Genomic DNA, 22,571 nt, shown 5'->3' on the forward strand with positions numbered 1-22,571 from the left:
GATCCCTGGGGAAGGAAACGGCAACCCACCCCAGTATTCTTGCCATGAAAACTAAATGGATCAGTATAAAGAGACGACTTTATGAGGTGACGGACTCGACCTTGGGGGAGCTGGGGGTGGCGACGGCCGACAGGAAGCTCTGGCGTGGGCTGGCCCATGAAGTCATGAAGAGTCGGAAGCGACTGACCGAATAAACAACAAATGCAGGCTGTTGTACTCTCATGGAAATAAATCATCATTCCCACTGTTTCCAGTGTTCAGGCTTTCAGTGCACAAGACGGAGGGACCAGCAGGCTTGGGAGAATGCCAAGGTTTACAGAAGTATAAAAAAAGCGTTAGGAATTTCCAGGCGGAGGGAAGAGGAGAATCCAAAAACAGCCCAATGTGGATTTAGCATGCCCAATGACTGGGGAATGCTGAATGATTGGGGGGGGGCAGCAGAAAACTGGACAAAGAGGGATGGAATGGCTCAAATCCCGAACAGCTGCAACATTTTGTTGCTGGTCCTGCTGGTGTATACAAACAGCAACACAATCCCCATTGATTTCGGTGAGAGTTAAGCATGACTACCTTTTCCTGGATAGTGATGGTGAAATAGTAGAAAAGAACTTTAGAGATCCTCAGAATGCCTTTTGCAAGTGCTCATAGTTTGCATACCCATATTTTTAGAAACAAAGACGGTAAAACCATCATCTTTAAAGACGACTGTCAATGTAACCCTCTGCAATACCACAGGGTCCCCTGGTTCACATTCATTCATTCATATAAGCCGTGGCCGCCCTCTAAACTCCGTCTGTGTGGCGTACCTAGAATTTTAAGCCTGACTATACTTTGGGTGTGGCTAGCACGGACTTTCGGATTCCCGAAAACGAGAAAATAGCATTTGGGGGTGTGTTTTACACAGCAACATTTGGAAGCCTAGCAACGAACCACAAAAGCTGTCGTCAGTCTACAAGGAAAACAGCGTAATAACCGGAGGGGAAAATATCTCAAAAGCGGAAACCCACCACTGAGCGCAAGTGCAACTTTCGCGCTTCTCTGAGCCAAGGAGAGCGGCGGACATCGCCCGGCCCGGAGATCCCGCTTTCCGGTTACAGCTCCCCGAGTTTCCCCGAGGGCTCGCCCCAAGTTCGGTCCGGAGCTTCCCCGGCCGGGACGCCCGCCTCCGGGCCTGCGCCCCGCGCCCCCCGTGCGAGGCTCGCGCAGCCCTCCGGCAAGCCTTGCTGGCTTGGGGCGTGTCCGGAGGGCGCGGGCGGCGCGCGGGCGGCATGGCTGGGTTCCCGTTGTCCGGCCTTGATCCGAGGCTCTTCGTGCTTTTTTCCCTGCTCTCCAGAACTCGAGGTGAGCAAACAGAGCGAGATGGATGCTGCGGCGCCCCGCGGGAAAGATCGCCTGCCCCTCGGCCCACCGGAGCCCCGATCTCCCTCCCAAACACTGCTCCTTCCCCACCCGATGGGAGGGGCTCGCTCCCTCCCTTGAGGGCAAGGTCCTCTGCACGTGTAGGCAGAAAAAAGCCCTGCCGCTCCCAGCATCCTCCAGCCAGCCCGCTGTAGGACTTTTTTCTGTCTACGCAGGCAGAGGCTCGCGCCCTAAGGGAACATTTTTATCCAGAACGGTATACGCTGACTAGTATAGTGAGTCCAGTCCCTAATATGAATGACAGTGGCCTTGGGGGTGGGGTGAGGGACGGCTGCTTTTCGTGTGCAATCCAAAGCCACCTTTACCTGAAAGTAACCCCCCTTGAACTCAGGGAGACTTACTTCTTAGCAGCAGCCATGCACAGGCTTACACTGAAAGTCATGAGTAGGAGAGGTGCCACTGACTTCATTGGGAATTAAGCATGCCTGCCGTTTGCTGGATTGTAATCTTCAAAGATAATGTAATTCTGGTTTTACCAAGACACTGGTTCTAGAAATCACAGTATCCAAACCATCAACACTTGGAAAATACCTAAATGAAGCCCTGATGAGCCTTGCCTCAAATTGCATACAGATCCGTTTATTTCCAGTCTCATTTCCCTTATGTTAGGTGGAGTATTGCTTGCCCAATGAGCTTTGTTGCTGGGATGAAATTTGAATTTGTGTTTATCAGATTAAGATACTGAAGTAAAGAATAATATTGTGACTGAAAGGCATTCTAAAGTTTTCAAACAACAGCACGTCCCTTGAAGAATATACCTGGTTATTCAAACGCATCTCAGAGAGAAGCATCCTGACAGACCTCATGTTTCACATTATGACTGCCAGAGATGTTAGGAAGTTGTTTTCATACAATCAACTTTTGGGAAAATGTGATTCTGGGGCAGTATACTTAGGACACTATTTAAGTATGGTCTGTATCATTCGATTCAGAAGGGGATGGTGAATATTTATAAGCAAAACATAGATTTCTGACTGCTCAACAGGAAATTGGTTTTGGGTTTTTTTATCAGAGGGTAGGGATAAATGAATTACTAAAAAAGTGGCTGTATTTACAGCAGCAAAGACCATGCAGGGACTATTCAAATACCAGTGCTATGTGTTGCTGATGAAATATAAATATGACTTAGTTACATATTTTGGCACTGTTGTATTTTTAGAATGATTTTATCAGTCCAGCATTGCACAATGAAATGGAATTGCTATAACTCTTTCCTGAAAAATAAGTACATGTAATTACATACATCCAGACACAGCACTCTAGTCACTACATCAGAGTGTAATATACTTCCTTAAAGAAGTATATTACTTCTTTAATGCTCCTTCCTACATTCCTAGAATAAAGGTCTGGTGTGCTTAATTTGCTGCAGTGGTGGTTCTACGGAAGCGCTGTCTGAGTTTTGCAATAAATGGAAACATAGCAGAAAGATGGGCCAAGATGTGTGATGCTTGGATACAGAGGAGGGTGAGCATGTGGAATGGGGAAGAGGTGGCATTGCAGCCGCATACTGACTTATGAGCCACCAACGATGGGTGTGTGTGTATGCCACTGGCTGTCCTTCCTGAATAGTTAGTCCCCCACTTTTGTCAAACCCCTTGAATTACAGCTGGAAGTCTTGACTTCGCTCTCATCTGGGTGTGTTTCCTTTCAACTTCAACATGGTGGTGTACAGAGGCCAACTGCCAAAACAGTTATCCTTGTTCCAATATTTCTGGCCCTGACTGTAGCTTAACAATGGTGCAGTCCTGCACATAGGGAAGATTTTACTGAAAAACTCCCTTTTAAAATAATGCAGCCAAATGTCCAGATATAGAAAGGTAGTTTATTTGGGGGAGGAAAGAGGAAAAGTGAAGGACAAGTGAAGACAACAATCACATGGAGACAATTCCTAATAAAAATAACTAAAGTTAATCTAACTTAGCTAGCTAGCTACTTGAGTAGAATCTTGGATTACATAGCATATGCAAAGTTTCTTTAACAGAGTATGGACTGAGAATAAGCATCTTTGTGTTCCTGTTTAAAAGTTTCCATGTGACAAAGACTGAGGGCAAAGTATCACATGTTGATAGGAATCGGAGATCAGTTTTGTTTTTTTAAAGCCACTTGCTTAGTGGAGATGGAGTGGGTTGTTTTATTTTGTTCAGTGGAGTGATAAGCTCCAATTCTGACATCAGTGGTCTTTACAGCCAATCAGAAAATTATTTACAGGCTAGGTCTACCTGCAAAACAACTCTGCACAGTATAAAAGAACTATGCAGTTCCTTCCAATGCAGTGCATCGTTGTGAAAAAGATCTGTTAACAGGCTGCTCATGGAAGAGTAAGCTCTGCAAACTCCATGGTATTGGCAGCTGCAGGCATGGTGGCTTTAAGAGAAATTTGACTTGAGCCAACACAGGGAACTTTGGCCTTAACAAAGGAGATTGCTCAGCAGCTTTAGGTCAGGTAAGCAGGGCTGGATGTAGCATTACCAAATCAATCAAAACTGCATATATGCAAAAAGCCTCAGGTAGGAAAGAGGTAAAATTAACCTAAAATGCAAGAAACCAACCCTGAAGTGAATTCCACTCCTGCTTAAAAGTCAGTAACCTCAGTGGTCTTTTCAGCCAATGAGAAAATGATGTAGAGGCTGTTTCAACCGGCACAAACACTCTGCACATACATGATAAGAGAACTGTCCAGTTACTTCCAATGAGATGCATTAGTGTGAAAAAGATGTGTATGTTGGGGAACAAAAGGTAAGATTTTGCCTATTGGTGAGCCCCGCAGTGGGTGATGAGGGAACATAAGATGTGCTAGGGGGTGCTGTTGAGCTGCATCCAAATATATTAATCACAGTGGCACAAACATCTGTGTTCTCCCAACATCTTGCTGCTGCTTAAGAACCTAAGAAGAGTCCTGCTGGATCTGAACAAACGCCTGTCTAGTCTAGCATTCTGTTCCCACACTGGCCAAGTAGCTGCTTTGGGGAAACCCACAGGTTCGACAAGAGCACTCTGCTGTTTGCGCTCCACTCAAACATATACTACAATCCGACAGCAGTGTTAGCATGTATGTGCTACGTAAGCAGAGCAACACATGCACAAGCATGAGGCCTGCTGGATTGTGTGGCCTGGTCTAGTTGCTTCTCTGTCTTCTCTCATGATTGGGGGCCTTTCTCAACACCACTGTCTGTAACATATTGGGAGAAGGCAACTGGGTCAGACAGACAGACAGCCCAGGCTAGCAACAAGCAAGCATTGTTGTCAGAGCACCACCTTGGGAGGATGGAAACAGCTGGGGAAAAACTGGTGCCACTGCAAAATATGGATTTCAGTTTACCCAGGACCACTCGGTTGATCAGGCTGAGAGGTTTGGGATCTTGTGAGGTGGAGAAGAACACACACACAACCAATGCAGATGAAAGAAAAGGAGATTTATTGAAATAAAGGAAATAAGCAAAAGTAAAACCTCCCCACACTCTCTGAGGCTGAAGAGGTTACATGCCTCTCAGGTACAAACTTAGTTACAAAGAAATCTCAAATAGTTTCAGGCTCTCTGAAACTCAAGAGGTTGCACGCCTCTTAGATAAGAGCCCCAAACTAACAATCCTCAAGCAGTTGTGCCCTTCTCTGTGGCTTAAGAGGTTGCATGCCTCTTAGGTAAAAACGTAGTTACCCAAATATGGTGCATTAAATGACTAAGTATACAGTTAGCCCCTGTTTGTTGCTCAGCTCCAGATCGGTCCACGCCGCAAATGACCCACTGAGGCAACAGTGATACAATGTCAGCCAGGTCCAAGCCTAAGCCTGCTGTCTTATATCCTAAACCCAAACGGTTAAGTATGACAGAACAAAGATAACTGCGCCTTATATAAGCCCTGGACGATAAAATCCTTTCCCTGAATTTTATCCAACACATACCCACCACAACGCTATCAAGTATTTGGCCAGAGCAGTTATGTCCTGTGGATCAAGGGTACTGTTGGTATGTGCACATACAAATGATCCAGATGCACCCCTCCCCGAACACTGGCAGATTCAGGGGTTTTATACCCTTTTCCCTTCGTTGGGGCCCATGAGATCAAAGAGGGGTTCAGTATGTTCTTTGTTGATAATACATCATGTTCCCAATTCCCAAGATTGACATTTGTTGTAGAGAGCCTGGCACCTCCTTCTGACTCCCCAACATCTCTATGGTCATAAAGTGCTGTCCTTGTTATCAAAACATCTGCAGATACCCCTCTTTTATTGGCCCATGTCCATCTTCTGTAACTGATACTTTGGCAATCTTCAGCACATACCAGAGCACCCTCATCTGGCCCTCCTGCAATAAAACCATTCATTCTCCATTCACACACACCCTTCCTGATCTGGGCTATTCACACGACATGGACTGGTTTAGAATGTTGACCTTTTTACATTTCATAGTGTTCTCAATTAACACTCAGATGTCTTGGGTCACAGAATACATTTCAGGATGTTTATGATTCAGGCTTGTATTCAGGGTCAAACTTTGCATTCTATTTTTTCCACACCGAATATGTTACATTACAAAAGAAAACAAGAGTATACTGTGGCGCCTGAAGTCTACAAGGTTATCTACTAGGAGCAGAAAGAGACGTTATAGAAAGCACAATCTTTATTGACAAAAATCAAGTAAGGGTGGATTTAAGAAATTAGAGAAATTAATAAAAGTGGTAAGATATTACATGTAAGATATAAACTTAACTATTTAAGGGAAATATGTGTAAGGAGATATAGGGAAGACAACATGAAAAAATAGGAAAAATAAAATCACACTGTGTCACCGCCACATCCCATTGCCCAGCATCTGCCACTTGAGGTCGCCACTTCACTCTGCCAAATGATAGGGACAACTCTGTCAAGCTGGCTTTTTCCCCCTGCTGCAGCTATTTCTAGCTGAGATGGTCAGGATCAGGGGCTGATGGTTTAGTGGTGAGTGATTCTTGCTGTTTATTCGGTTAGTCACTTCCAACGCTTCGTGACTTCATGGATCAGCCCACGCCAGAGCTTCCTGTTGGCCGTCACCACCCCCAGCTCCCCCAAGGTCGAGTCCGTCACCTCCAGAATATCATCCATCCATCTTGCCCTTGGTCGGCCCCTCTTCCTTTGCCTTCCGTTTTCCCTAGCATCAGCATCTTCTCCAGGGTATCCTGTCTTCTCATTATGTGGCCAAAGTACTTCAGTTTTGCCTTTAAGATCATTCCCTCAAGTGAGCAGTCTGGCTTTATTTCCTGGAGTATGGACTGGTTTGATGTTCCTGTAGTCCAAGGCACTCTCAGAATTTTCCTCCAGCACCACAGTTCAAAAGCATCTATCTTCCTTCGCTCAGTCTTCCTTATGGTCCAGCTCTCACAGCCATAGGTTACTATGGGGATTACCGTTGCTTTAACTATGCAGACCTTTGTTGTCAGTGTGATGTCTCTGCTCTTAACTATTTTATCAAGATTTGTCATTGCTGTTCTCCCAAGAAGTAAACGTCTTCTGATTTCCTGGCTGCAGTCAGCATCTGCCGTAATCTTTGCGCCTAGAAAGACAAAGTCTGTCACTGCCGCCACGTTTTCTCCCTCTATTTGCCAGTTCTCAATCAAGCTGGTTGCCATAATCTTGGTTTTTTTGAGGTTTAACTGCAACCCAGCTTTTGCACTTTCTTCTTTCACTTTCATCATAAGGTTCCTCAGCTCCTCCTCACTTTCAGCCATCAAAGTGGTATCATGTTCATATCTGAGATTGTTAATGTTTCTTCCAGCGATTTTAACTCCAGCCTTGGCTTCATCCAGCCCAGCACGTCGCATGATATGTTCTGCATACAGGTTGAATAGGTAGGGTGAGAGTATACAACCCTGCTGTACTCCTTTCCCAATCTTAAACCAGTTGTTGTTCCGTGGTCTGTTCTTACCATTGCTACTTGGTCATTATACAGATTCCTCAGGAGGCAGACAAGATGACTTGATATCCCCAAAGCACCAAGAACTTGCCACAATTTGTTATGATCCACACAGTCAAAGGCTTTAGAATAGTCAATAAAACAGAAATAGATGTTTTTCTGAAACTCCCTGGCTTTCTCCATTATCCAGCGGATATTGGCAATTGGGTCTCTAGTTCCTCTGCCTTTTCTAAACCCAGCTTGTACATCTCGTTCCATGAATTGCTGGAGTCTACCTTGCAAGATCTTGAGCATTACCTTACTGGCATGTGAAATAAGTGCCACTGTTCGATAGTTTGAACATTCTTTGGTGCTTCCCTTTTTTGGTATGGGGATATAAGTTGATTTTTTCCAATCTGTTGGCCATTCTTGTGTTCTCCAAATTTGCTGACATATGGCATGCATCACCTTGACAGCATCATCTTGCAAGATTTTAAACAGTTCAGCTGGGATACTGTCATCTCCTGCCGCCTTATTATTAGCAATGCTTTTTAAGGCCCATTCAACCTCACTCTTCAGGGTGTCTGGCTCTAGCTCACTGACCACACCATCACATCTTTCCCCGATATTATTATCCTTCCTATACAGATCTTCCATATATTCTTGCCACCTTTTCTTGATCAGTTCTGCTTCTGTTAGGTCCTTGCCATCTTTGTTTTTGATCATACCCCTTTTTGCCTGGAATTTACCTCCGATGTTTCTAATTTTCTGGAAGAGGTCTCTTGTCCTTCCTATTCTATTATCTTCTTCCACTTCCGCGCATTGCTTGTTTAAAAATAATTCCTTATCTCTTCTGGCTAACCTCTGGAATTTTGCATTTAATTGAGCATATCTCCCCCTATCACTGTTGCCTTTTGCTTTCCTTCTTTCTTGGGCTGCTTCCAGTGTCTCAGCAGACAGCCATCTTGCCTTCTTGGTTTTCTTTTTCTTTGGGACGTTTTTTGTTGCCGCCTCCTGAACAATGTTGCGAACTTCTGTCCATAGTTCTTCCGGGACCCTATCTACTAAATCTAGTCCCTTAAATCTATTCTTCACCTCCACTGCATATTCATTAGGAATATTGGTGAGCTCATATCTAACTGATCTGTGGGTCTTCCCTATTCTCTTTAGTCTGATTCTAAATTGTGCAATAAGAAGTTCATGATCTGAACTACAATCAGCTCCAGGTCTTGTTTTTACCACCTGCATAGACATCTGCCAAAGGCTGCAAAGGATATAGTCAATCTGATTTCGGTGTCGACCATCTGGTGAAGTCCATGTATGAAGTCATCTCTTAGGTTGTTGGAAGAGAGTGTTTGTTATGCACAGTGAGTTGTCTTGGCAAAATTCTATCAGCCTATGTCCTGCTTCATTTTGTTCTCCCAGACCATGCTTGCCTGTAATTCCAGGTGTCGTTTGACTACCCACCTTAGTATTCCAGTCTCCTGTAATGAAAATAACATCTTTGTTTGGCGTACTATCCAGTAAGTGCTGCAGATCCTCATAGAACTGATCTACTTCTGCTCCTTCAGCATCTGTGGTTGGGGCATATATTTGGGTCACTGTGATGTTAAATGGCTTACCCTGAATTCGAATTGAGATCATTCTGTCATTTTTTGGATTGTATCCAAGCACTGCTTTAGCCACTTTATTATTAATTATGAAGGCTACTCCATTTCTTCTGTGGCCCTCTTGTCCACAGTAGTAGATCTGGTGGTCATTTGATGTGACGTGGCCCATTCTGGTCCATTTCAGTTCACTGACACCCAAAATGCCTATATTTAATCTTGACATCTCCCCAATAACCACATCCAATTTACCCTGGCTCATAGATCTTACATTCCAGGTTCCTATGGTGTGTTGATCTTTAGAACATCGGATTCATCGTTCACCACCAGCACCATTGGCTGCTAGCCATCCTTTCAGCTTTGAGCTAGCTGCGTCATCACATCTGGGGCTTGTTGAACTTATCCGCTGTTCCTCCCCAGTAGCATTTTGACCATCTTCCAACCTGGGAGTCCCAGCTTCCGATGGTATGCCGACATATCTCTGGTTGTACTGATCCATTTAGTTTTCATGGCAAGAATACTGGGGTGGGTTGCCGTTTCCTTCCCCAGGGATCATATTTAGTCTGACCTCTCTGCCATGACCTTCCCGTCTTGGGTGTCCCTTCACGGTTTAGCTCATGACGTCATTGAGGTGCTCAAGCTCCAGCACCGTGACAGGGTAACGATCTCCTTTGCTGAAGGAGTGATTCTATTTCAGCCCATTTTCCCCTAACTAAAATGGGGACTGCCTCGGAGTTTTGAGTTTCGATGAGATGCTGGTTGTTGAGAGGTTTGTGTGCTTAAAGTGTTTTAGAAATTATTAACAATCCTTGTAATATCTAACTAAAACTAAATACAGCATTCTGTATGAATTTGACTGACACCGAACAGGGTTATAATGTGCTTTGCTGCTGATGGTCAGTGTAAATCCATAAAAAGAATATTGGAAAACCAAAGCAGCTATGCAGTGATTAAAATCAATATTATCTGTTCAATACAGGTGATTGCGGAGCTCCACCAAAAGTGAACAATGCCATCCCTTCTAGGGAAGTTGATGATGAAAGCTTTTCTCCTGGTCATACAGTAAGCTACAAATGTCTGGATGGTTTTTATAATATCCATGGAAAACTAAATGTTGTAACATGCCTTCCAGATTCACACTGGACAACTATAGAAGAGTTTTGTGAGCGTAAGTTATCTTTTTTGTGTACAAGTTTTTGGCCATTAGTCTTGTATTATATTGAACAGTTTATAGGTTGTAATAATCCAAATGAACCAGAAGGGTATTATTAAATATTGTTTGTTTGTTTATTACATTTCTGTACCGCCCAATAGCCGAAGCTCTCTTGGCAATTCACAAAAATTAAAAACACAAAATACAGCATAATATTGAATATTGTGTCACTTCAGTCAATGATGACATGATTACAAATTTATTAACAGCCATGTCAACAGCTGTGTACTGGAAAAAGAAAGTGGGTATGCCTCTATTAGATTGGTTTTACAGGCGCTGAGTGTAGCTTTAATGCTTAAACTTGCATACCATATCCAGACCTATGAAAATCAAATCTGTCAAATCTGTAAAAATGTATTCATTAGGAAATGGTCAACTATCTGTCTCGTCTAGATTGAACTTCTGTTTATCGACCCCCGCCCCATACAGTCCATTACTACACCCAGGCACTGGTTTAGCACCACCACCAACTCACCTGAACTGGATGAAAAAGAGAAAATAGGCCTATTCGGGCATTATGCCTGAATACAGTACAGGAACATGTGTAAGAGGCATGAAAATGCACGTACTGGCCACGCTGTTAACAGCTTCGCACACTCTGGCCCCACCATTTAAGCCTCTGACCTCCTTGTATTGAGGGGAGTCCCTGCCCTCATGCTTACAAGACAAAACCCTGAAGGAAAATGGGATGGGGAGGATACAGAAAAGCAAGAAAACTCAGGCACCAATTCTTAATGTTATAAGGTTCTTATCACGACCAGCTTTGATGGAAGTGGGCTGCTCACATTTCAGAAACAGATCTTGGCCAGGCCTCCAAGAATTAGTTGGTGACCTGACCTTTCTCAAAATGGCTGTAATGCAGCCAGATGTTGTTGGGTGTTGGCTGTGGGCATGGGAGGTCGCCTACACATGCAGACACCCTCACAGAAGATTGCTGAGATTGTGGGGGGAGGCTGCTTCAGGGGTTGCTGAGGAAGGGGGAGCTTCTGGGTTCTAGTTGGAAACTGACAGCTTCTTGTTACTCCTGCCACTGCCCACTGCACTAAAGTTGAGGTGATGCCACCACCTCCAGTGCAGATGATTCTCCTGCCTTTCCTCGCAGGGCAGTTGACTCCAGTGGCCTCTGTGAGCAGGGAGGAGAAATAGCTAGGCTCTAAATTCTTGAGTAGCTCTTAAGGGAAACTTATTCCTGTGCCTGTACTTCAAGGTATTTTGGATGTGCTGGGGCTTCTTCTGAAGAGATACTCAGCATTATGAAAATCCCTGCTCTTCTAGTTGCCTCTGAGCTTTTGCACACATGGAATAGCTACCTTTGAATAAAACGAGGTTGTTTCTTGCAGGGAAACTGGCCTTTGTGCTGGGTATAATCCAGCATAAGCCTTTCCTATGAAAATGTGTTAGGATTCACCCATTCAAGCTACATTTGGTTTTCACAATCTATATGATTGGCCAGGATGTCTTTTTCAAGGTAGTGCTTACGTTGTGAATAAATCTTATGGAAAGAATCGACAGACAATCAGTCACAAGGAGACATGGGAAGGGTGGTGTAGGAGGAATGCAGAGGTGTTCTGAACATTTGGGTGTACATGTATTTTTACCATCACCAGATTGGCTGCTGTTTGGAACTTAGCCCTCTTGGGCTAAGCAATTTCTTTTGACTACTTTGCGGGGTTGGAGTGGATGTATTTATTTATTTGTTGTGATTGACACAGCAGATACAACATTATGCATCACAGCCTATCATCTTTAAAAAGCTGAGAAAATCAAACGTATAGCCTTTCTTTTATAGTTCTTCCTAGGAGAGTTATTCTGTCTGCTTTTGTTGACAGGCAGCTGCATTAATCCACCGAGGTCCAGATTTGCTAGAATACAGCCAGGAAAAATGAAGATCTACTATGCAGCGAAGTCGATACTGACCTATATCTGCCGCCCAGGTTATGACAGCATCCCTGGAATTAACCCTGTTGTAACTTGTCTTGAGAATTACACCTGGACAGCAGTCCCCAATTTTTGTCAAGGTCAGTATCTTATTGTTGCAGTTAGCTTCGAGACCACACAGAGCAACTGCTAGTTTGGCCTGTAATATTTTCAAAAGGTACGCCACTAAGAATACCAGTAGATACCTTGTTTTAATAAATTGCTTAGAGATCATTTAACAGATACTTCCATTATTCTGTGGGACTTGGCTATAGTTTTGAGGAACCTAAGCGATGAATATGCTTTTAATGTGCTTTTAATGTGGTTGGTATAATCTGCTGTTTTCTTTCCATCTTTTTGTTTTTGTCATATATTTGACTAACTTGTATTTTTCTAGATGGTTAATAGATGGTTGTGAGCGGCTGTGGGTGCCTCATATTGAGTCAGAAAGGCAATATAAAATGTTCTAAATAAATAAAATTAATTAGCAATCTAAAATATTGAGCCAAATATTCAAATATACAATGTAATGAAGAATACATTAACTGCCAAAACAACAACAACAACCTTTAAGAATATCTGTACAAACAAAAACATTGGTCAGAATTTGTGAAAGCATTGAGCATGCTGAAGGTGATTCCTTTCAGTAAGTGCATTAATTAACCCTTTGTTATATCACAACCAAATATTTGTGTTTGCGCTGCAGCATTCTGCCTATATTGGCATTGGGGGGGGGGAATTCATTAAAATTTTAAGAACAGCTTATCTAACATTGGGGCGGCAGTACTGCTTCCTGAGAAGGGAGGCACATCACAAACTTTCTTGTGTCCCTTTGAACCTGAGCCAGGATACTGAATGAATTAAATTGTTCGTTTGTTAATGCTGTATCCATCTAACCCTAGCATGTTAATTCTCAATGTTGTTTTCTACTAGGAAAATCATGTGGTGATCCAGGAAAACCGGAAAATGGCGAAGCTGTTCTTCTAACTAATTTCCTGTATTTGGCAAAAGTAAATTTCACCTGCGAAGATGGGTGTGTGTTGAGTTGGCTCTATTGGCATATTGAATTATGAGAGAAAGCTTATGGGCTGGATTATAGAACAAATTCATGGTGTACCTGATATTTTTTTAAAATCCAAGATTTAGGCAAAAGGTTGTCAACAATGAGAGAACAAGAAAATCCAACAAAACTACCTTGGTTTGGATCCAGGGTCTGCCTTCTCCAAGAGGAAGGGTTTGGCTTGCAGACGTTCCCTCTGCCCAATTTTTGGGAATCTCCCCTTCCCTATGCAGCTATTGAGCATTTCCAAAACATATGATTAAAAGAAGTATTAGTTGTATTACGCCTCCAACAATTAGCCAAGTTAGACAACCCTGTATTAAAGAGACGTTGTGGCATCCAATAGATCCCAAAAAGAAGTTTTGCTGAATAAGACATAAGCAGAGGTCCATAGACATATGAGATACAGACAGCAAAACGGCAATCCATTGATTAGGCAGAATAGGTCATTCCAGTTCTCTGTTCCATCCCTGCTTAAGACCCTGTGTATCTTATTTATTCACCGATAATAAGTATTTATAAACATGAATTGTGCGTCAATATACCTAATCAGCTTCAGTAAGTGTTTACAATAGCCAAGGGGACTCCAGAGCTATGAAAGCAGGGGGATCGAATCTAGATTCTAACAAATGTTGCAGCTGCAAGTATTGCCATTCAGCTGTAGCAGGCAAATCAAATTTATCTCGCAAAGCCCAAAATGGCAAACAATAATCATCAACACCCAATAATTGACCCAAGGTAAAAGTCATCTTATCTGTCCAGGTCTGCCACACACAAAAATTCTTTCCAAAATGAAAGAAATTGGGATTTCCCCATGAAGTCAATTTGGATCAAACTGTAGTTGGCATGAAATTATACACCAGATGTCCCTGACTGTCGAAATTGTGGGAGGAGCCCTGTGCGCTCCAGACAAGAAAATTCCAAAACTGGCCAAGGTGGAAAATCAAATCTATGTGGAAAAGACCAAAATTTAGTGCAAGTCAGCAGATAAGCCCGATGATACGTAGCAAGATCTGGAAAGCCGAACCCATCTTCTTTAACTGGAATGGCAACCTTTTCAAAGATATTCGTGATGGAAGGCACACCCCACCACCCCCAAATCTGCAAAACAAAGCATTAAGCTTTTGGAAATATTTGCCAGGTATAAGTAAGGGAATCCCACGTATAACATAAACAATTGCCCATTTATATCTTGTGAAATATAGAGATAAGAAGGTACATGCATCTACAGAAGAATGAGATAAGAAGGTTCTCTTTTTTTAGGTACAAATTAATTGGATCACCTTCTATCCAGTGCGTACTGAATGAAAAAGAAGTTGAATGGGAACCGATGCCTCCGGAATGTCAACGTATGTTTCTCCCAATGGCTTTGTACAGGCCCAGTACTCACTACTTCAGCACGGGACTTGAACCATGGGAGCAGCCCCAGATTATGCACGAGGAACCCGAATTGCAGCCACTCCTCATGGCAGCTTCAACCCTTCAGTACCTGGGCTAAAGGTGGCATGAGGAGCAACCCTACTATGTATATGATTGCACAGAAAATATTTTCTTCTCAGTTTACTTGTCTTTGGGCATCTCTACACCAGCCTAAAATACTCCATTTAAAATGGGGCTTTCTGCTTCCATTTTAAATGCAGGATCACAATAGGGATGTACGAAACACTTACCTGGTTCCGTGCTGGGGCATCCGCAGTGGGGGGGAGGTGCTCCGTCCCTCCCCCTGGAATCCTCCCCGGCCAGCTCCACTCCGCAGCAGGTCCGCGGAGCCGCCAGTCAGGGCCAGCCGCAGCTGGAGTTCCAGCCGCAGCTGGGCTGCTGTGGCTGCAAATGGTGGCCGTTGTAGCGGCCGCCATTTGCGTCCTTCCAGGCTGCCGTGATAGGCTACGTAAGTATTTACGCAGCCTATCACAGTAAAGGCAGCCACGCAAACGGCGGCCGCTACACCATTTGCGTGGCTACCTTTACTGTGATGGGCTACGTAAATACATATGCTATCACGGCAAAGACCAGGGGTGCAAACTGTGTAGTGGCCGCCATTTGCATCCCTGCTCTTTGCTGTGATAGGCTACATAAATACTTACGTAGCCTATCATGGCAGCCTGGAAGGACGCAAATGGCGGCCACTATGACGGCCGCCATTTGTGGCTGCAGCAGCCGGCCTAGAGACCAGCTGCCACCACTGCCGTCTCCACATCCGCCCCAGGTAAGCTTCGTCCTGGGGGTATTCCGTGGGGTGGTGGGGGGTGGGAGGCCGTTCTGCCACAGGTTTCAGGGGATCTGAGATCCGTGGCGGAATTCTCCACCATCCCTAGATCACAACGACTCCCTTTTTCACCCACTTCCTTTCCCCCCTGCCTTTTCCCCCCTTATCTGAGTCTTCCATTATCTTTCATTGATCTCGCTCCTCTTCTTGCCACTTTTCCTCTTTTCACGGAGGGAACTCAAGTGGAACACAATGGGGTAATTTGATAGCCCATTGGGGTTCATCACACGGAGCTTTTATCTTGCTATTGAGATGGCTCTGTCACGGATGTTTGCAGGCTCTTTAGATGATGCTGTTACCCTCCAAGGTGTCTCCCTCCATTTCCTCCAGCCTATCCCGTGTTTTCCCCAAATGCTAGTATTTTTCCCAGCCCGTGGAACAGGAGCGCCATGACCTCCATGTGAAATTCTCCCATAGTGGAAGAAACTGCTCTGTTTGCCTGCTGTGGGCATTTGTTTTTGGTTGCTGGGGGCATGGTCAGGATGACGAAGGCTTTGAGGATGGGAGCGGGGTTTCAGGGAAGGAGACCTGAGCAGATTTGACAGGCGCGAGGGCAAGAATCACCTGCCAATTGCCTCTCCTGCCTCTTCATTTCTCAGTCAGAGGGAGAAGAGGATAAAATGCCTCCCTGAAACAAAGGTAGACACAACTGATTCCCCACCCCACCAAGCTCAGAAGCAGCATCCTCTGTTGTTTCAGAGCACCCTATTAAATTCAGTGGGGCTTACTCCCAAGTAAGTGTGCCCATGATTGCAAACTTATACCGCGGTATTATCTCTACTCAGAAGTAAGTCAGGTTTCCTGGGGGCTGCAACAAAACAGTACAGCAGAAGTTGAGCTCCGGAAACAAGACCCCCCAGCTTTGTACACATGCCAGGGAGGGAGAAAGGCAGTCCCTGAGTTCAAACCACATGGCTGCCATGTAAAGAAGCCCTTCCTAATCCCACAAAGAAACCGAAAGCAGGAAGCTCTGGAAAGAATGTGGGTTTTTGCAGGTTTTTTGCTTAATGTAGAAATACCCAGAATCTGCGATCTATTTAAAAATGGAACAAAGGGCTTTTAGTGCAGGAGATGCCCTGGAGGGTCACGGCAGGTCACAGTATCATGTAAAGAGCCCGCAAACTTCCGTGAAGGAGCAATCTCAATCACAGGATAAAAGCTTTGTGTGAAGGAGCCCTTTGTTTCTTATTCAGTTACAACTGACTTTAAGTCTGGTTGTGATGTATTTATGTTGTCCCTAGCCCCTGTTCATGATACAGGGGCTAGGGACAAGGTGAGAATATACAGCTTGGTTTAGCCTAGTTTGTAACACCTAAAAACAGCTGCCCCTTAAAAAAACATTATCCAGGCAATTGGGTACAGGAGCTTGTGATGATTCTCAATTGTAGTATAACATATTCAAACTACTAAACTTGTTCCCATAGAGTCAATCGATTGCCAAATTGTTTTAGTGAAAAGTTTAGAACTGAAATGTTCATTGATATTGATTAACTCTTTTTCTGTATTTCAGAGATTACTTGCTCTTCTCCTCCTCATGTCACTAATGCATCCCATGATGGAGGAAGTACTGGAAATTTTACCTATAACTCAACAGTAACTTACAAGTGTGATCGTGGCTTTTCGCTTACGGGAGAGGCTTCTATTCGTTGTACAACTGAAGATAACATAAGTGGAGTCTGGAGAGGTTCTACTCCTGAATGTAAAGGTAAAAAATGTCTCTCTTGAGCAAGAGAAGATCAATTAACTGAAGGATGTCTCATGATTTCAAACTGTTCTTGTTCAGTTGTTAAGTCATGTCTGACACTTCGTGACCCCATGGACCATAGCACGCCAGGCCTTCCTGTCCTCCGCTCTCCCCTCGAATGTGCTCAAGTTCATATTCATCGCATCGGTGATGCTATCTAGCCATCTCATCCTCTGCCGTCCCCTTCTCCTTTTGCCTTCAATCTTTCCCAGCATCAGGGTCTTTTCCAGGGAGTTTTCTCTTCGCATTAGGTGGCCAAAATATTTGAGCTTCAGTATCTGTCCTTCCAATGAGCAGTCAGGTTGATTTCCTTTAGGATTGACTGATTGGACCTCCTTGCAGTCCAGGGGACTCGTAAGAGTCTTCTCCAGCACCACAGTTCAAAAGCATCAATTCTTCGGCGCTCAGCCTTCCTTATAGTCCAGCTCTCACAGCCATACATTACTACTGGGAAAACCATAGCTTTGATTATACGAACCTTTGTTGGCAAGGTGATGTCTCTGCTTCTTACTATGCTGTCTAGGTGTGCCATAGCTTTCCTCCCAAGGAGCAAGCGTCTTTTAATTTCAAGGCTACAGTCACCATCTGCGGTGATCTTGGAGCCCAAGAAAATAAAATCTGTCACTGCTTCCATTTCTTTCCCTTCTAAATAGCAGGAAGTGATGGGGCCAGATGCCGTGATCTTAGTTTTTTTTAATGTTGAGTTTCAAACCAGCTTTTGCACTCTCCACTTTCACCCTCAACAAGAGGCTCTTTAGATCCTCTTCGCTTTCTGCCATTAGGGTGGTATCGTCTGCGTATCGGAGGTTGTTGATAATTCTCCCGGCAATCTTAATTCTGACCTGTGATTCATCCAACCTGGCATTTCTCATGATGTACTCTGCATATAAATCAAATAAGCAGGGTGACAATATACAGCCTTGTCGTACTCCTTTCCCAATTTTGAACAAATCGGTTGTTCCATGTCCGGTTCTTACTGTTGCTTCTTGACCCTCATACAGGTTTTTCAGGAGACAGGTAAGGTGGTCTGGTACTCCCATCTCTTTCAGAATTTGCCACAGTTTGTTGTGATCCACACAATCAAAGGCTTTAGTGTAGTCAATGAAGCAGAAATAGACGTTTTTCTGGAATTCTCTTGCTTTCTCCATGATCCAGCGAAAGTTGGAGATTTGATCTCTAGTTCCTCTGCCTCTTCGAAACCCCGCCTGTACTCCCGGTAGTTCTCGGTTCACATGCTGCTGAAGCCTAGCTTGTAGGATTTTGAGCAGAACCTTGCTGGCATGTGAAATGAGCACAACTGTACGGTAGTTTGAGCACTCTTTGGCATTGCCCTTCTTTGGAATTGGAATATAAACTGACCTTTTCCAGTCTTGTGGCCATTGTTGAGTGTTCCAAATTTGTTGGCATATTGAGTGCAGCACTTTAACAGCATCATCTTTTAGGATCTTAAATAGCTCAGCTGGAATACTGTCATCTCCGCTAGCTTTGTTGTTAGTAATGCTTCCTAAGGCCCACTTGACTTCACTCTCGAGGATGTCTGGCTCAAGTTCAGTGACTGCACTATCATGGCTATCAGGGACATTAAGATCTTTCCTGTATAGTTCTTCTGTGTATTCTTTCCTCCTCTTCTTAATCTCATCTGCTTCTGTTAGGTCCCTGCCTTCTTTGTCCGTTATCATGCCCGTCTTTGCACAAAATGTTCCCTTGATATCTCTGATTATCTTGAAGAGATCTCTAGGCTTTCCCATTCTATTGTTTTCCTCGATTTCTTTGCATTGTTCGTTTAAGAAGGCCTTCTTGTCTCTCCTTGCTATTCTCTGGAACTCTGCATTCAGTTGGGTATATCTTCCCCTTTCTCCCTTGCTTTTCGCTTGCCTTCTTTCTTCAGCTACTTGTAAAGCCTCATCAGACAGCCACTTTGCTTTCTTGTATTTCTTTTTCTTTGGGATGGATTTCGTTGCTGCCTCCTGAACAATGTTACGGACCTCCGTCCATAGTTCCTCAGGCACTCTGTCTATCAGGTCTAATCCCTGAAATCTATTCATCACCTCCACTGTATATTCATAAGGGATATGATTTAGGTCATACCTGAATGGTTTAGTGGATTTTCCTACGTTCTTAATAACAGTTTTTTTAACAAATGCTGTGGATAAAATATTAGGAAACGGCAAGTATTCATAATTTTGAGACACTATTTAGTCAAAGTGAAATGTATGGTAAAGCCAGGAATATATTCCCAAACTTGCAGAAAGATAGGTAAGAAAGAGCTGTCCTAAAAATGTATTGGGCTGGATCCAGAGATGCACTAGTGGAAGAAACCATGGGGGCTGTTCCCTGGAAGACATTGTCGTCCAAGAGGCCTTCCACTTGCAGAAGAAGGCCTCCTGGGTACTACCCATTGAGCTGGATCATCATTTTGCATGATATATCTACATATGAAATTTGCAGTGTTTTTATGGGTGTGATAGATGTCAGGCCATGCTACATAATGGAAAGATCTTTGAAAGTGTGCTTGTCACGTTGCATAGCAGAAAAAATAGTTTTTTTATTAGTTGAGTGTCCAGTCCATCTTTACTGGCACTACCTAGCAGGTGGGCCATGCAATAAAGCGCTTTTTGATCCAGGAGTCTTACCCGTATCTAGTGTAATCCATTGTTTGGCTAGACAACAAACAAAGGGCATGTTCCGCTCATGTAACACAGGAAGGGCTTCACACTTATAGACCACACTTTCCGGAGCTATGAGGTCATCAGTGGGGAGTAGCGGGAACGGATGATGACTATATTTAAATTTAAAGGTCAAAATCATGAAGGGAGCAATCCTATCAGGATAGGCAGCTGCCTCCGAACTTGGAGGCAGCCGCCTATCCAATGCAGGGCGGGTGGCGCACAGAGAGGATCTTTTTCTCTGCGCTCTGGCTACCCTGCATTAGTGGCTAGATCGCCGATTTTGGCTGTCTAGCCACGGGACTTTGGAGTGGGGGTGGGGAGGCTGGACAATGCATAGGAAGCGTTGTACCGGCACTTCCACACTCCCCACCCCCGGGAACTCCCCCTTTTGCCCCTCTCCGTGCTGATCTGAGCGCAGAGCCTAGGGACAATCCACGCTGCCTATGAGTTAGTGGGGGAGGGGAGGCGGTTTTCCAGGAACCAACCTCAGAACCTGGGCTCCGAGGTCAGTTCCTGAAAACTGAACAATCCTATGGCTGTCTAGCGGCTGTAGGATTGCGCCCTAAATTGCTAATAAACGTATTAGCTTTAATGCATCAGATTTATTTGATTGATTTAGAGCAGGTATGGGAAGTCCAGGGCTCTTTTTTGCCCCCCATGTGTTGCACCCCTTGTGCAGGCACCAAATAAATACATAAAACAACTAATGGTGTTCATGGCAGTACAGAGTGTCAAGCTAAATTTGATTTCCAAGATAAATTAGCAAATTCATTTGCAAGCTACATTTGTCCCTTTTGGCATGCTGTAGCAGCTACGGTGTGCTAAAAGGATAAAATTTAGCTTGCAAAGCAAGCTAATTTTTGACCCTTTAGCCTCTCTGTAGCACAACGGATGACATTTTTTTTTGTTATTCCCCCCCCCCCCTATTCAGGGTGGTGGTGGCAGGGGCCACAGCAGGATGCTGTGCGTTGCCCACCCCTGATTTAGAGAGCAATCTTAACCTCTCAGATGGCTGACTGATGTGGGTTAGGATAGGGCAGAAATTATGATGCCTAGGTGCCTCTCTGCCCCATAGCATGCCCGCAGAAAGCTCCACATGCATAGATCTATTGCTGCCGGTGTTCCTGCCACCAGGGCAGTCCAGGTTTGAGGATGGTTTTGTATGGCCTCTATTCCCTAGAGAGCCCCCTGGATCTGGCCCGTCAACTATCTCAGCCTGTATCTTGGCTAGCTTATTTCCCCGCCTTTCTTTTCAAGGGGGGAAATTCCTAACAACAATGGTCCATTGGTCTAAAAAGCCTGATAAAGTCTCTACCCCCCTCACCTCTTGCTCTGGCTGGCATGAGTTTGGAAGTATCAGATCATCCACCACTTTGCTTCCTCCCCACCCCCACCACACACACACACACTTTAGATTGTTCTGCCTGCAGTGCTATCGCAGTTTCTCAGCCTTTTAGATACACAAGAAACTTGAAAATTTCTCAGAATGTTACCAGTCAAGTTTAAGGAGCTCTTTATTCTTTGCTTCCCCATGTGCGATGTGCCACCATATGTTTTTATGGCCCCTGACGGGTTCAATTTTAAATTTATAGTAAGGCAGGTTTCCTAAAATGGTGGGGAACACTTGGCTGTGGAAAATTGCATGGCATACAATTTGTATATGCTGCTTCTTAGAGCTTCATTTAATTAAGAGGTTGCAGCATTTAAATGCAATCATGGGTATATTTTGAAACCGATAATGCTCTTTTTAGACAAAATGCAACCTGGGTGAGTTCTGTGTTTAAAAACTGAAATGTGATTGTATTAGTTTCCAGTTATGTACAGGAAGGTTCTTTTTATGGTGCAGACAATATACAATCCTGAAGCATCTTTTTCATGCTATTTGTACTGTAGCCTCTACTGCGCTTACTACATCTGTGCCTCTCAGTGTAGGACCAATGAAGAAAGGTGATGAATCCTCAGGTGAGCTGACATAAAATCCTGTTTTGGAGCCATCAGGGCTAGTAATGCAGCACATACATTTTAGAAGTGAATGGATTATTACAATGTAAGTGTCTATGATACAGTCTTTTCTTGAATGGAAATGGGTTGTAATGGTGTACAGATAATTCTAAGAGTAGCCTTGATCTAGATATGGGCAAGGCAAGATTAGTGTGTACAGCAGAGGATTTTATTTTATTTTTGAAAAAGTAGCATCCCAGCTTTACTTTGGAAAAGCTATTTCTTGAATTCTGTGAAGAGTTTGGAATGGAGGGGAAGGGAGGGGAGGGGAGGGGGCATAAAAAAGCCAAACTGCACATTTAGAAATAGTATATTGTACATTCAGAAATAGTACAGCATATAGGCTTTCCTTCGAATAGCAAGATTGCTATTATTATAATAACCTTATTATTTTGTTGTTATAATAACATCTGTGCAGGGCAGATAGAGAATAAGAATGTGAAGGAGCATTGTAGGCTACAATTTTCTATCTGGATGCTCACTTTCTGTAGGTAGAGAGCTGCTGATTTTGTATGGGTGTGTGCACTAGCCAACGAGGCTATTAATTGTACAACTTCTTATATCCTCAGAAGTATTTATTCATGCTTTCTCCTGTGCTGTGCTGTGCTGTGCTAAACTGTCAAAATATGAAAGCGGCAATATACTTCCACACAACCAGGGTCTGCATCAAGGGTCAGCATGGTTGGGCACATGCCAAGACCTGCTGATGAGAGCTCCCAAATCTGCTCCTCCTCTTCACCAGTAGATCAGGAACAGTAGATGCCAGTGCCTGCATGTTCATTGGCTCTCTTCCTGGCAAGCAAGCAGGT

At 44.0% G+C, this 22,571-nt stretch overlaps 1 protein-coding gene across 9 annotated transcripts in view; it reads left to right on the forward strand.

Annotated features, from left to right (window-relative positions):
* Positions 1–843: 843 nt before the first annotated feature.
* LOC146348533 (complement decay-accelerating factor-like) overlaps positions 844–22,571 on the forward strand; it is a 97,803-nt gene continuing 76,075 nt past the window's right edge. Inside the window, exons 1-7 of one of the 9 annotated variants that reach the window (XM_084853363.1) lie at positions 844–1,341; positions 9,872–10,060; positions 11,935–12,123; positions 12,956–13,055; positions 14,346–14,431; positions 16,859–17,053; positions 21,655–21,723. In XM_084853363.1, the coding sequence (XP_084709489.1) occupies positions 1,269–1,341; positions 9,872–10,060; positions 11,935–12,123; positions 12,956–13,055; positions 14,346–14,431; positions 16,859–17,053; positions 21,655–21,723 (901 nt within the window). In that variant the 5' untranslated portion in view covers positions 844–1,268. Of the gene's footprint in view, positions 1,342–9,871; positions 10,061–11,934; positions 12,124–12,955; positions 13,056–14,345; positions 14,432–16,858; positions 17,054–21,654; positions 21,724–22,571 lie in introns of those variants that run through there. The other 8 variants (XM_084853365.1, XM_084853362.1, XM_084853371.1 and 5 more) reach the window with 8 other exon arrangements.

This window comes from Heloderma suspectum, chromosome 4 (assembly GCF_057233095.1).
Source record: "Heloderma suspectum isolate Gila_16-S chromosome 4, 16-S_ref, whole genome shotgun sequence".
In the NCBI taxonomy this organism is placed as follows: domain Eukaryota; kingdom Metazoa; phylum Chordata; class Lepidosauria; order Squamata; family Helodermatidae; genus Heloderma; species Heloderma suspectum.